General features: G+C 42.6%; 1 protein-coding gene across 1 annotated transcript; it reads right to left on the reverse strand.

Annotated features, from left to right (window-relative positions):
- Positions 1–12,091: 12,091 nt before the first annotated feature.
- On the reverse strand, positions 12,092–13,426 carry LOC308301149 (ELAV-like protein 1; the record flags this gene model as incomplete). Its single annotated transcript, XM_080745041.1, has 1 exon — positions 12,092–13,426. One exon carries the CDS (start codon positions 13,424–13,426, stop codon positions 12,092–12,094), a length of 1,335 nt encoding a protein of 444 aa, XP_080601167.1.
- Positions 13,427–15,423: the final 1,997 nt, after the last annotated feature.

Here is a 15,423-nt window from a genome sequence, read left to right on the forward strand (position 1 = left end):
TGAGCTTGTATATCTGCTATTTTTCAACAGGCCCCTCCATCTTGGGCCCTAGTAACTCAGTCCCCCCCCCCCCCCCTTGTGACGCCCCTGCATGCATTTAAAGAAGATTTTCAAAAAGAATCCCGCTAGTCAAACAGATCCAGATTTGCAGGCTTATTTTATGCTTAATGGCTCCAGTGCCCGAGGCTCCTGCGTCTGTCCTGGTATGTTTAATCAACTCCTGGTTATTTGACGTAGACTGTCACTGTGCAGCTGTTGGAGAACAGATGCCTGCTGACACTTTTGTGGCCCGTGGACATTTTAACGCTTAAACATGTCAAACTGAGACGCATTCAAAAGACACCCGCCTTTGATCTAGCCTCACCTCTCTCTTCCTCTTTTTTGTCTTGTCTCTGTATGTTCCAGTAACTCTCTTCCTCTTTTTTCTCTTTTTATTTCTTGAGAACACAGTAAAATCCTCACCGTTAATGTATGCTATAAAACCAAATGGACCCATAATTCGGTGACTTTTTTGTGTCATCCTCAATTAAAATGTATACATACAGTATTTCTTAACTTGTCAAATACAGTAAATCAAATTCTCTCTCTCTCTCTCTCTCTCTCTCTCTCTCTCTCTCTCTTTTTCTCACACACACACACACACACACACACACACACACACACACACACACACACACGCGCGCGCACACACGCACACACGCACACACGCTTACTCTCTGCCTCTCTTTCTCCCACAACAGGCCATCACTTTGCACAGAAAAGGTAAGATGACTTTTATCTAACTTTACATTTTTGTCTGATCTATTCATTTCCTCTCTTTTGTATGACGGATAATGTCAGGTATGGGAAGTTGGGAACTACATTGTTTGTTATCATTGTTTCAACAGAGCATCTCAGACACGGTGTTGACAGACATCCAAAGCATAGTGAGGCAGCGTCACATGAATGAGATGGTACCGCCCCAACATGACAAAGGTAAAAACAAACACATGTACTTGATATTTATTATCAGGGGAACCAAGAGACTAGTGATTGTTGTGGCTAAGACATGTTCCCTGTAACGTACATGTTACAATGTAACGTATGTATGGTATGTAAATGAATAACTATGTGAGAAATATGTGGAATAAAGTACTCGTACCAAATGTTCCCTTTGGTACGAGTACGGCTTGTTTCTCCCTAACCACGTGATCCCTAGCATCCCTATTCTAGGGTGAACATTCAACAAAAATAACTGTTGTGAGCTTGTAGGTCGGCTATTTTTGGAAAGAAATATTTTGTGTAGGACAAAAACAGGAGCACGTCTAGTGTGGAGCACTGGAGGACTACGTTCATCAAAGTAAGTGGTTTGTAAGGGTTAATTGTCTCGCACAAGAACACTCTGCTACCAGATACTTGTCTTAGTGAAATGTCATCTGTTGGCACTAGGCTAGTAGGCTGGTACATTGGTAAATAGAAATAAGTTGGAAACAATCCCAGGGATCAGGTTGGCCACTGTGCGGCTATGTGCGCAGGAAAATAGTCATATTGCAGCATGTCTGGTGTAGGCTGTAGAGGCCATGGATCAGTTTCAGATGTGTCACTGTCCCGGGTTATATCCATTCTATGGGAGCGAAGGCGTGGAGCTTTGTATTGTGGCCCATTGACGTGTCACATTCAACATGTGGAGTTTGGTGAACATTGACCGGGTGTAATAGGAATGAAGCTCAGTCAAACATTTTCATGTCAAGGACCCACACATTGATATGTATTTGGCCGCGGACGCCCACCTGAATATATTTTGTTCCAGGAACCCCCATAAGAGAAGATTTGTACAACAAGGTACAAGTTGACAATGTGCCGCGATTGGCTATTTTTGAATGAAATAGTGTTAAGGTCGTAAAACTGAGTTTGATGCTATCTAATTTTGCTGGGGACCCCTGGAACCCCCTAACGGACCTCTTGGGGTCCCCGTACCCCACTTTGAGAACCAACGAGTTAGTAGGCTAATTGTGGATCAATGTGGAATCCTCCCATTCCTTACGCAAAAATCTAAAATGACACAGATGCCTTCCCGGGTTTTAATGGGTTTAAGGCCTGTCCATACTTTGACCGAAACCGCAGTTTTTGGTCAAAAGGTCCTTTTCTACCATAAAATTATATCCCTCTGGACTTCTGAAAAGCATTGGACCGAACGAGAGTTCGGAAATTTGCACGTCGGAAAACACAACTCACCGAACATTTCGGTCGAAGTATGGAGAGGCCTTAAGAATGAATATTAAATGTGATCAATAATCAGTGGCCTTCTATCGCCTGTGTTTCCAGTCAACCATGCTCAAATGGCCCACAGGCATGAGGGCGAGGAAGAAGAACAGCAAAGTGTGACAGCAGAATCAGAGACCTCTTCACAACAATGCACGGGCCAGGGAGGTGACTGCGGAGAGGGCCAACAGGAAGAAGACGAAGAGGAGGTGTTCGAAGAAGGGCAGGAGGCAGAGGAAGAGGAGGAGGAGGGGGAGGAGGAGGTGCTGGATGATACGACCCCGGAAGAGGAGCAAGTGAAGGTGGAGTGGCCAACAGGAGTCCCCCAGGCCTCAGTCAAGGACCTGGTCAAGCTGTCCCACACAGAGGAGGTAGGACTACACTGTCTCTCTGTCTGTCTGTCTGTCTGTCTGTCTGTCTGTCTGTCTGTCTGTCTGTCTGTCTGTCTGTCTGCCTGCAGGTCAGTTCGTCCGGGGGAATTGGGTGTTATTCCTGGCTTTGGTTTTGATTTTTTTATTAGTCAAACATGTGTTTTCGTGACCCTTTAAAGTCCACACGCCGACCCTGACTTCTCCATCTGTCAACGGACACTCCCATAGAAGTTCACTCTTCTCCCTCAATGAGATCATCATCACATCTGCCTGTTCCAAGCCTTGAACGTCCACCCATGTTAACCCTCCGCCCCCCCAATAAAAAAAAAACAAATAAAAATAGCTGATCTACAATTGTTGCGATGCGATGCGTTGTGAGTTTTTTGTTCAGCTGAATGTTCAGCTCAGAATAGGGACGCTAGGGTTCATGTGGTTCAATGGTGCGGTCCCACACTTGGGAAATAATTCCAGACAAAATGCACTGATTAGTGAGCTACAGCAAGGCTTGTGCCAGGACACCTCCCTCCTGGCTGAAACACTGAGCTGCTGGAAGGGTTTTTCCTTGAAATGGAAGATATTCCAACCAAGTGGTATGGGCCGAACATTGTTATGGTCAGGATAAATAAAATCCTTTATGTATTCTGGGTATGGGTGGGGTCTGTTCTTTTGAAGGGAATTACACAATTGTGTCAAGGCAGTTCCCCTTCACACCTGACAGGCTACAGCAAACATACGTAGAGAGACTGACCTAGCTACTATTATCATCTTATGCTAGATAATCCAGCATACTGGGATGCTTGACTATGAAGGTATTTGAACAAATTTTCCGGGGGGTGCATTGTGAGGGAGATAATAGTTGAAAGTGGGGCTGCCATAGCTGAATGGCCTACCTGGGAATCAGACGATACCAGGTTCGAGTCCTGTCCCCAGCAATGTGTCGAGATGTCCCTGAGCAAGACCCAGCACTCGGCAGGGTGAAGCTGAAAATGGTCTAATTGTTATTATTAAAGGTCAAATTATAATTGCTCTGTCCGCGTTGCCTCGTTATCTGACACCAGTTTAAACACAGGCTCATGTCCATAGGGACATCCGTGTGCATCCCGCCAGGTTTTATGACTGCATGTGCTTTAGGGGGTGGCAGTGACTCATAGAGCTTGAGAAATTACACCATTTCAATAGACAGCATACAGTATAACCAGGGAGCATGTGTTATGGTTTCTACGATATAGTTGTTTTTTTTTAGATTATAATTGGTTCTTTTTCAATTCATCTTTAATATTAGTTCGACATGGTTCATGTCAAACTAATGGCTCATGGTTGACAGCCTACAGGAGTACAGGCTAGCGTAGCGTGCAACACTCGGAAAACCCTGAAGAATTGTGCCCCCCCCATCTTTCTTTGCCAAATGAACATAGATTCCACGATTGAAATGTGTGTGAGTCAGTAATATTTAAATAACCCTACCACCCACTCCCTACCCCATGATCACGGTTGCTGTCTTATGGGAATGCATTTTATATTGTATTTTATTGCATTAGTGTATTCTATGTATTAGTTGGGGTTTTATTGTTTGTATACTGGTTGCCAGTGTGCTAAAGGCACATTTTCATTTTATGTAACATTTTATGGACAATAAAGTTTTCTTTATCTTTATAATCCACTAAATCAATTAATCTGATCAACCACTTACCCCTGTATTACACTTCATTTTACAGTGGAGGCATACAGAAATAGTGAAAATCTACAAGCTCACAATGCATCGCATTGTGACGCGTTGTGAGTTTGTAAGATCTGCTATTTTAGTTCACAACGCATCGCATTGTGACAAATAATCGTTAATGTTGATTTGAAGTCATCAGCTTATATCCTTTTGCTTTGGGTCTCCACCCATAGAGTTCTTCTCCAGATGGTCTGGTTTCTATCCTGAAGAGGAGGAGAGCGTCTCTGGACGGGCTGCCTCCACCAGGCCCTGATGACACCAAAACCCCCTCCAAGCGCAAGGTCCGCTTCATCGAGCCAGAGGACGCCATGGAGCATGGTACACACACGCACACACAAGCATTTGCACAGAAATGAACCAGCATATTGTCGTTGTTGGGTGGAAAACGTGTATGCCCAAGACCGTTCGTTTTGTATTTATCATTTTTGAAATGATTTAAAATAGTGAAAATAGCCGATCTACAAGCACACAACGCCTCGCACCACGAGACGTTGTGTGCTTGTAGATCTGCTATTTTCACTACTTCAATTTAAAAAAGAACATGCTATTTTGAAACTTGGACATACAAGGTTTCTGCCCAACAGTGAAGAGTATTCACACATGCTAGTTGTATTCACACAGTTTAGTTGTAAGCATGTCTGTATGTAATGCAATAACTATGACCATTGACACAACATGGTATAAAGTCTTCACTGTTTGGGTTGCGAACTACTTCCTGAAACAGTCATGAAATGTATGGCATGGTTACTGTATGTTGCAGGAGGCATGTCGGTTATTTGTTGTGACATAACATGCCTATATACATTGTTCTACCTTTAGAACCGGGAAAGTGTCATTTTAGATGTTTCTACTGTGTGTACAGTATGGCAACAGTGTTTTTCCATGGTATCAAATACTGATGTTGTACAGTACGTCTTCATCAGCAATGCTCACTTCACCTGGGTGTGATTTTCTTTCTGAAGACTTAGGTTAGGATTTAGTGGGTGTTTAAACAAATTGGACTCAGGTCTAAATGGGTTAAGCCTTAAGCGATTAACTATATGGTTCTATGTAGTTGGCAATTTCAAAAGAAAAATCTCTTTTACATACAGTAGTCCAGGATGGATTGAATGTGTTTGAAATGCTCACCACCTGTCATGCAACAGTTACATATTAGATGTCACAATACTGGACAAAACGGGACGCTGACATCTCTTTCTTTCCTCTCCACGTAGATGAGGCGGGCGGAGACTCCTGCTTGATCCTGCTGCTGTTGTGCCTGGTTACCGTGGTGATCAGCATCGGCGGGACAGCTCTCTACTGCACCCTGGTGGACACATACTCCAACATATGCACCGACTTCTCTCACAATGTTGACTTCTACGTCATGAATGTACGGCGGTTCCTCGACGAGCTCAGGCGGTGGCTCCCCCTCTGGACTTAACGGTGACGAAAAAGGCTGCACAATCGTAGCCACGACGCAGAATTTAATTATTTGAAGAGAAGAAACCCAACATTTCGACCTGGCAAGGTCTTCTTCGGGGCTCTGGACTTAAACACCTACAACAGCCTAATTTAAAAACTTTGTTTCCATTATATCATACAGTTATAATGGAGGCTGACAGACGAGAGGCATGGAGGAGGGCATGAGATTGTGAGTAGAGCCGGTCATTATTTCGACTTTTATGACGACATTGGTATCGGCAATTATGCAGCCATTCTGTCTCAATTTTAACCGGCCCCGACGTCCCTATTTTGGGCATGTAGGTGAAAATCTTAAAAAAAAAATAGCAGATCTGAAGTAGTTAAATAAATTAATGTTCAGCTTATTATGTGTTTATTTTGTATCTATCAAATGTTATTTGTGTTTATTTTTATTGACTTTTTTTTTAGCTTAGAAGTTAAATATTTTTTAATTTCATTTCAAAATGTTGCACTTTTTTCAAAATATTGGTCAAAACGTTGGTAATTGGTGGACTTGGGCTCTCCAGAATCGGGATCGGCATCTTACCCCCCAAAAAAATTGGCATTGGGCTGGCTTTATTTGTGAGCCAATTTCAAACCAATATCATAAGCACCATGACACCGTGGAAATCTCTGAGCATTTATTTGTTTTGCTCTTCCACAGTGTTAAATGCTTTGACTTCTCTGGTTATATTAATGTATGACTAGACTAGAGTTGGTACTTATGGACTCTCTGAGAATCAGCCTCTCTGAGATGGACTTACTGTCTGTATTGAATATGCAGTCACTAAAAGGCCAAGAGCCTTTACGAATCGGAGAAACTCACAAATTAAACGATACACTGTATGAGTCCTTGAAAGAGCTACTCTAAGATTGCATCCCGAAGATTTTTCAGAGTCTGATTTAAATCCCACTGATACATTATCCTCAATACACTCATACACTCAAATATCTGTTCCCATCTCTGTTTGGCTCTTCAATCTTGAAAGTTGAACATGATGGACAAGAGGACTTACAACTCTCAGAAATAAAATAGGATATCTGTATAGAAGTGTTTTTCATATATTTTTGTAGCAGTGTATGTTGGGGGGATTTTCTTTTTCCCCCGACTTAAGGGGAGCACACACTGAACGTGGACGGCTGCGCAGCGTTGCGTCGCGGTATCGACGCACGTTAAGGGCCGCACGGTAAACCCAACTGGATGCGGCTCGCTACCACACAGCACATCCATTTCCCCCGGTGGGGAGAACCATGGGAGAACATGTTCACCGCGCGGCAACGCTGGAAAAATAGAACAGCGGCGTATCGGTGCGGCAGGCGAGGCGGAAGACCCGCGGCTGCGCGCGTCTCCCGCCGCCGGTGTGGTTTAGTTAATTGAAAATAATGGGGCCGTATTTTTTTACCCAGCGCTTCCGCGCCGCCTCCGCGTCCGGTGTGTGTTCCCCTATACACTTTATTGTTTTGGGTGGCTTTTGTTTTTAACAGCACTGAAACGGTTATTTTAAGTCATTTTAAAGATCAAGACACTGATTCTACTCTGATTGGCTTGAAGGGGGATAGTAGTTTTTATTTTTATTTTGCAACAGAAGTGTCCCTTCTTTTACTCCTGTACCACAGTGCTGCTTGAATACAGGAGAAATGCTTGTCTATCATGTGACTTGTAAAAAATACATTATAATATCAAGGCTTTATGCTTTGACAAACAATATAAAGAATGATTACTAGGTTTTAATATTTTGCCAACACCATCGTTTGTAGATTAGCCTCCTTATTTAACTAGACAAAATATTATTTGATCTTAGATAAGATAAGATAAACCTTTATTGATCCTCAGAGGGACATTCAGGTGGCATGGCAGCGGCAGAATATGTTGAATATTTTACTAATGAGTTCATATCTCAAGAGCAAGGCAAAGGTTTACTCTTACATTCCACAGAAAGTACTTGAAATACAATTGACCACATCAAATAATTACAATGCACAAAACAGATTCAGTAGAACATTGTTGGTCTTGATATTTAAGATGTCAAATGTTTCTATGCTCTCCTTTTGCAGCAAGACACAAGTTCATCTTACCACAATGCATTTCATGGTTTTTAGCAGGCTATAGTATATGGTAATGTACAGACAGTCCACAAACTCAGGCATTAACATTTGTCTTCCTCTGGTGCTCAGTGCTTCCACGTTCTTCCTAGTGTGTAGTGCCCAAATAATGTAGGTCCTAATGTTCCATATCTGCTTTCAATAACATCTCCAGTCTCTCCCTTTGGAGAGCAAGAATTTGCGCCGGTCCATAAGATCCCACTTAGATAGAAGATGCATCTAGACTGTGTGTCAACGGGACACCAATACATTTTTATACCCTACTGTGTTATGCTAACAAGGGAATGAGTTTAGAATACTTAACCACTTAAACCCTATATACTTTGTTGACTGGAGTCCCTCAGGGGTCTATACTGTACTAGGTATCCTACTTTCCCCCCCTCTACATTAAATATCCTCCCCTGAAAAGAGCCAAACTGCAAGCTCACATTTCACCACATTGTGACAAATTGTGAACTTGCAGATCTGCTATTTTTGCTAAATGAATAAAGATGCTAGGGTTCATGTTGTTTATAGCCAGGCTGACATGTTAGGATGCATGGGGGAGTAGCAAGTGATTTCCCACGTTTTGTTCAGTTAAGATGACTCTTTCCCAGTGATGTTCAATTATTTTGACATTCCCCCACCACCGCTCATTATTCAGTAGCCTACTCTCCCTCTATGCTGGTTTAAAACTATGGAGTTGAGACCAGTTCAGAAACTACACTGATAAAATACAAATGCAGCAGCACTGCATCAGCAGTGTTTCCAACCCCAGTAGCCACTCTTAATTCCCCTTCACACAGTCTTGATGCATCTATTCCTTGAATATGGGTTTGAAATGCAACCGGTACATTGTTTATGTTGTCTCAATTTTATTTTGTCTGAAAGCAGGGCTTTATGGACCAAATGTTGTGTTGTCTGACCGGCTCAGGTAACACTACTTTGTTTAAATAGAACAGTAGACTTTTCCAAGAATATACAACACCTGTGTAAACTGTATTTTATTAATGGAATGGATGTAACGAGAATCTGTCAGCAATCAGCATGTTGCTTCGCCCCATCGACTTGTATTTATGTTTTCATACACTTTTTTCACTGCTTTATCCCCAAGCTTGAGATAGTTGTACGAAATGTCCTTTTCTTGTCACTGTGCATATTGTCTATCGAGCATCATGCAATTCATGTTTGTATATGTTATATTTATTGTATTCACAAGGGAGTGCAAATAATTTTTCTTTCCTTGTGTTTGGTCAAACTCACACATTTGAACATCCATTTATGTTTGCGCAAACAGGCCTACATTAACTGTTGTCACATGTGCATGTATTTATGTTTGTTACTAGTACATGTCCATTTACGTTTTGGGATTTTTTTGATGCATGTGTGTGTGTGTATGGGGTGGGGTGAGGATAAGAACTAGAACCACACACTCCTTCCTAAACTAGAATGAACTCATCACATCTAACCCTCACACCAACCATTTAAGCACTCGTCCAAAGGGGATTCCCTCAAAATAGTGGGGAATCCTGGAGAATATTGGTGTCTAATATGAATACATGTAACCACATAAACCCTAGTGTCCTTAATCTGGGAGCAAACATTCTGTGAAAACAGCAGATCTACAAGCTCAACGCAATGCATTATGAGTTTGTAGATAAAATGTACTAGGCTAGGGTTCAAGTGGTTAAAAGTGATTCTTGGTAAATACACATTTTCAGATAATTGTTGAACATTGGATGAATAAATACATTTCAAACCGTTTCCTTGTGATTATTTAAGAATCTCTTTAGAGTTCTGACAGCTAGAAGTCTTATTGTTGTGTTGTTATTGTTGTGTTGTGTGATCATTGCCATGCACCAAAGGTGTTCAAGTTGAATTATAGTTGTACTTAAAGAGCGATTTTCCTTAGAACCAAAAAAAAGGATTCCTTTTCAAGGGGTTGTTGGGTTTTGTTGTTCAGACAGAAATGAGATGCCAGAATAAAATATGAACTTGGTAAAGTTTAAAACCATTTTAGGCAGCCTGGATTGTTGAATGTTTAACTCTTGGGACTTTATTTTCCCCACAACAATAAGGACACACATGACATAGTTCAAAGTTGAAAATGAGTGGGACTCCCATTTAACCACTTAAATCCTATACTTTGTTGATCAGAGTCCCCAAGGGGTCTATAGGGTCTATACTCCTTTGTCCCTCTACACCAAATCTCTTTACTGAATACAGCTGATACAAGCCCTTAGATCTGATGTTTTCACCGAATGTTTGCCTGTCATGATAGGGATGCTATAGTGTTAATGTGGTTAACTGCTCCACATGGGCAGGTGGTACCTTGCATGGTCGCCGTCACAACATAACTCTCTTTGTATAAATGCAGACTATTTACCATGTATCAATGTGAAGAGAGCTTAGGGTATCACAAGTTCCTGAGAGGCACAGTATTTGCTGTGGATTGTTTTAACCCTCTGGATTCTACAAAGGGTATATTTTCTACCTACTGTACTTTGTTGCTTTCAGGAGGAAACCTTGTATGACCTTTTCAGAAAATGGATAAAATAACCCATGTTCCAATTTCCAATGGATCCAGTGTAATTATTTAGTCACAAGCCCTTGTTACCGTAATACTATTCATTGGTTCAATGAAACGCACAGACTTAACGTTTCACTTTCACTTAAATCTTTTTTTTTTTTCAAATATTGTTGATCTACAATGCTCACAACGCGCCACACCCTAATGTGTTGTGAGCTTGTAGATTGTCTATTTTGGAATTTTAAATGGGGAGATAATGTATGTGGTAACAGCAGCGATGGTTCCCGTGGCAGCCAATCAAGAGAAAATCTCTGAAAAGGAGCACCTCTGTATTATTTATTTTAGTTTGTCTGCTGTGGAACAGAAAAGAATGATTAGTTATCCGTTATCATAGAAAATAGTTTTATTCTATTCACTGATGCTGCCTTCTTCCATGCCTGGAGACTCATTCATAGATTGAGGTGGACCATGTGTGACGTGTAAACATAAGCCTGCTAGTATTATGCAGATATTGCAGGATGCATATTAGTCTTCTTGACTAGTATCAACTTCTCAAAAAAGGCTTTAAGTTAAACTAAAACGTAGTTAACTTGAGAGAAGGCTCGCACTTACTGTATGTACATAAAATCAAAAAGGTTATGCTTTTTATGCTTTAGGTAATTGCTTTACAGTAAGTACATCACCAGTCAAATGTAATTTGTCTTAAAAAAAAAGAAGAAATGACTGAAATATAGTCCTTTAACCTAAACCCTACCTATATACAGTACTTCATTGACCCAAGGGCAGGGATCTATCCTTGAACTGCCCTGTCCTTTTCCACCTCTACACAACCATCTCTTCGCCCCAGCAAAGGGCTGCTACAGTGTTCATGTATACTGTTTTGTTTTGTTTAGTTTTGAAATTGTAGTACCTTTAGTATAAGAGATGATTTACTTTACATTTCTCTAATTGATCAGAAAAACGAATCCCTCTCAAATACAGTATATACTATTACTTAATACTTATATTCCTAAAATGCTATTTTTGAACAAAATACCTGGTGGCTGTACTAAATCAAAAGACCCAATCAAAAATCATAAGCCTCTAAAACACACATATTGTATTGAAATGTTTGCAGCCTACATTAAAACAAATCTTTTTTTAAATACCATAAAAGAAGAACCTCAAGCAAATAAATACAGATCAGAATTATTATTATATATATTATTATATTATTTATTAATGATTGCAACATTACAACTGAATTCAAATGTTCATTCAAAGTGATTCAAATAGGCAAAGAGCATAAAATCAGATACACAACTGAATTAAAATGTCATTCAGTGATTCAAACAGGCAAAGAACATAAATCAGATAAACAACTTAATTCAAATGTTCATTTTAAGTGATTCAAATAGGCAAAGAACACAAAATCAGATACAAAAAAGTAGCCTAAGTGGTGATCAAAACACAATAGTACAATATTTACAGTATATGTTTTCCATATTTAGAAACATTTGGTCCACAAGTGCAGGGCCTTGCCAACTGGCACTGTTGGCACCTTGGGGGAGAGGTGTGGGGCTTTGCCACCTAACAATAGTACAATATTTACAGTATATGTTTTCCATATTTAGAAACATTTGGGCCAAAAGTGCAGGGCCTTGCCAACTTGCCACCCAACAAGTCACTATCTTGGCTGTGTGGGGGAGATGCATGCAAGGTGCATCAACATGTGCGCGCTGCCCGCTGGCGCTTACCTTGCTGCTTGAAGACGAGATGATGGCTGTCATTCATGTGTCCATCTCTCTCCAGGTCGTCCAAAGTGTACCTGGCTCTCTTTTTGTTCGCAACAGTCACTCTGATACTGTCGTCGCTGAGCTTAAACACGGCCCTCTCCTTGTGATGTAAGTCGTGCATCTGGTGGTTGGTCTGTCTCGCTCTCCTCCTGTCGTCTTGGATCTTGAAAGAAACGTGCAGGGTGTTGTCTCCGATCTTTTGGCCGTTTATTTGCGCGCAGGCCATTGAAGCCTGTTTGTACGTTGCCATGGTAACGAAGGCCAGTCCCCTGCACTTGTTGGTGCGGAGATCCCGGATAACTTTGATGTCGGTGACCTCGCCAAAGTTTCCAAACAGCTGGAGCAGCACATCCTCGTCGGCGTCCGGTCCCAGGTTGTAGATGAAGATGCGTGGCGCCCTGCGCAGCTGCACCCTGTTGTCGATGCCACCCTGGAGGCGGTGGTGATGCCTGCTATGCTGAGAGGTCGGCTCCTCCTTGACATCAGAGCGATGCTCCCACTGGGCGCTGGTGACCGTGGCCTTAGGGTGGAGGCTCTTGCACACGGACAGTTTGAAAGGTTCCAGGTCGATCGGCTGCTTCATGTCGACCTCCTCTGCCTCCTGCTTGACAGTGAACTGGTCGACTGCACTGGGAACTGTGGGCAGCTGCATGAACTGCAGTTGCAGTTGTCGGAAATGCTCCACCGCTTGATCAACGTGCAGGTCAGAGACGCAAGGAGAGTCCTGGTGGTCGATCTCCTGTTTGATGGTGATCTCCTGTTTGATGGTGGTCAGCGACGTCTCAACCGCTTGCTGGTTAGAGGCTCCCGGAGAAGGTTGTTGGTCGTTGGGCTGCTGTTTGCCGACCTCCTCCTCTGCTGCCATGTCTTGGTCGTTGAGAATCAGGCTGGAGAACCTCTGTTGCAGTTCTTCCTCGGCCAGGGTCGCTGTCTGAAGAAGGCCATCCACGAAAGCCTTGGTGTCTTTGGCCGCGGCAGGGCTGTTTCTGTGCTTCTGCGCGTACGACACCTTGATGGGCTTGGACTGCAGCTTCTGTCGGTTGAGCGTCTCGACGGCCGTCGCTGCGTCGGCGTGGTGCACGTAGTTCACGAAGCCGTACTGCAGGCTGTGGCCCTTGACTCTGTCCAGAATGACCCGGGCGGATTCCACCGCTCCGACGGTGCTGAAGAGAGACCGCAGGTCCTCGTCGGTGGTGCTGTGGTGCAGGTAGTTGATGATCAGGTTGGTGCGGAGGTCTTCTCCGGCCATGTTGCCTGCTGCCATCTTACTGCTGGATCTGCAACCGTCTGACCGCTGCTCCTTGATCCCTCTCACTCGACGACGTCGAAGTCCTTTAAAAAGAGCAGTCGGGAAGTCGCAAGTCTCTCTTAAAATGTCCTCCAACTGCAACGTGTGCTCCAAAAACTCCAACAAGTGTGCTTAAAAGTCCTCCAACTGCAACCGGTAGCTGTGAAAAACTACAAAAACAACAACTGTGTTTAAAAGTCCTCCACCTGCAACCGGTAGCTGTGTAAAACTCCAACAAGTGTGCTCCAAAACTTCCAACGTCTCTGTTGACTCTCTGAAACGATGTACACTCAGCGCAGCACAAACGCAAAATGTACACTTGTCGTTGGGTCAGCCGGTATTTATGTCTTTGGCGACTCGAACTGTGATTGGCCGAGGAGCGTTTTGCCAGCGTTCCAAATATGGGTGTTCGGCCCGCTCGCGCTCTTGTACACCAGAGCAGTATAATCAGAGAGTGGTGTCACCGCGGGGTCAGAAACAGCGCTGGTCACGTGGTTCATTGTCACTTTACACCTCATAGACTTCAATGCATTTTGTAAACTTCCGGTTCGCCGTTTGTCACTATACGCCAATAGATGTGTGCGTAGAAGACCTGGCCCCATGAAGTGAACGGGAGTGACGCAACTCTCCATTCTAGGGCTTTGTTGTACACAGTCTGGTACACAGTCCGGTGTGTCCACGTGACGGCCACCGAGCCAATCAGCGTCGCGTTCTTCACTTCTTCAAGTTCGTGACTGACCTGACGTCACCGAGCCGGAGCGAACCAGAGCAACAACCAATCAGAACGGAGGGAGGTAAAAGTTTGAAAAATGCACTTTCTAACGTAGATATTTCTGACAATATTAACGTTGATAACCGTGTGTATCATGTTTAAACAAGTGTTTTTACCTAGACGTTTGCTAACTAGCTAAATAGCTAGCAAGCAAGCTAACAGCTAACTAGCTAGCTAGGCTAGCACGTTAGCTCGCAAGAGTTAAACTGAAGAGTTAACTCCGCCTAATAATCTTTTGAAAATAGCAGATCTACAAGCTCACAATGTGTCAAGCAAGCCACAAAGTGTGAGCTTGTAGATCTGATATTTTCAAACGTGTGGAAATAGCTCACAGTCACACTGTACAATAGTCAATAGTGTACACAGTACTTACAAAGTAAGTAAATGTACTTACTTGTACTTGGCTATATAGAGTTTCATGTTCATTTCAAGATGCTAGCTGCTTTATTTATTATTGTTTATGGCTATTATATTTCATAGATGCATAGAAACGTCTGCATAGCTGCTTATTTTAGTGTTGTTGGCCATTTATTGCATTTACTTGTAACTTACGGGATATGATAGTTGGAATACGTTTGCTCTAGATTGATATCAGTGTTTCTCAAACATTTTCATGTAAATGACCCACAGATTGATACATTAGGCCAGTGGTTCCTAAACCTGAAACATGTGAGCTTTTCAGCTACATTCACAATATGTACAGTATCTTGTCTTTGGAACCCAGTCACATAAAATGTAATGCCTTCAATTTGCAAGTGCTTGTTAGGGTGGTGGGTCCACCTTTTCATATGCAAACTTCTAATAAAGTCTTCAATCAATCAATCAATCAATCAATCAATCAATCAAAGTGCTTAGGATCTCCTTTTAGTTGGCCTTGTACCAGTGAACTGTACCGTCATGAAACCGTACATGTTCCTATGCAAACTTCTAATGAAGTCTTCAATCAATCAATCAATCAATCAATCAATCAATCAATAATACTGCAGGTTGTACATGCCGTCAGGTCTGTGCACTTCCCAGCAGTGCCCACCAGGGGGAACTGTCTACAAGCATATAGACACAGTTCACATTGTCATTTAGCCCTATTCACGGCCTGCCCACTTAGCATCCTCCTGGTGCTGTAGTCACGTTTTGAAGGGCAAAACCCTGCTAAAAGCCCATAGAGTTACTGTAACACAGAAATCGCAAATGTAATGCAATT

Source organism: Nannobrachium achirus (assembly GCF_963921795.1).
Source record: "Nannobrachium achirus genome assembly, chromosome: 16".
In the NCBI taxonomy this organism is placed as follows: Eukaryota; Metazoa; Chordata; class Actinopteri; order Myctophiformes; family Myctophidae; genus Nannobrachium; species Nannobrachium achirus.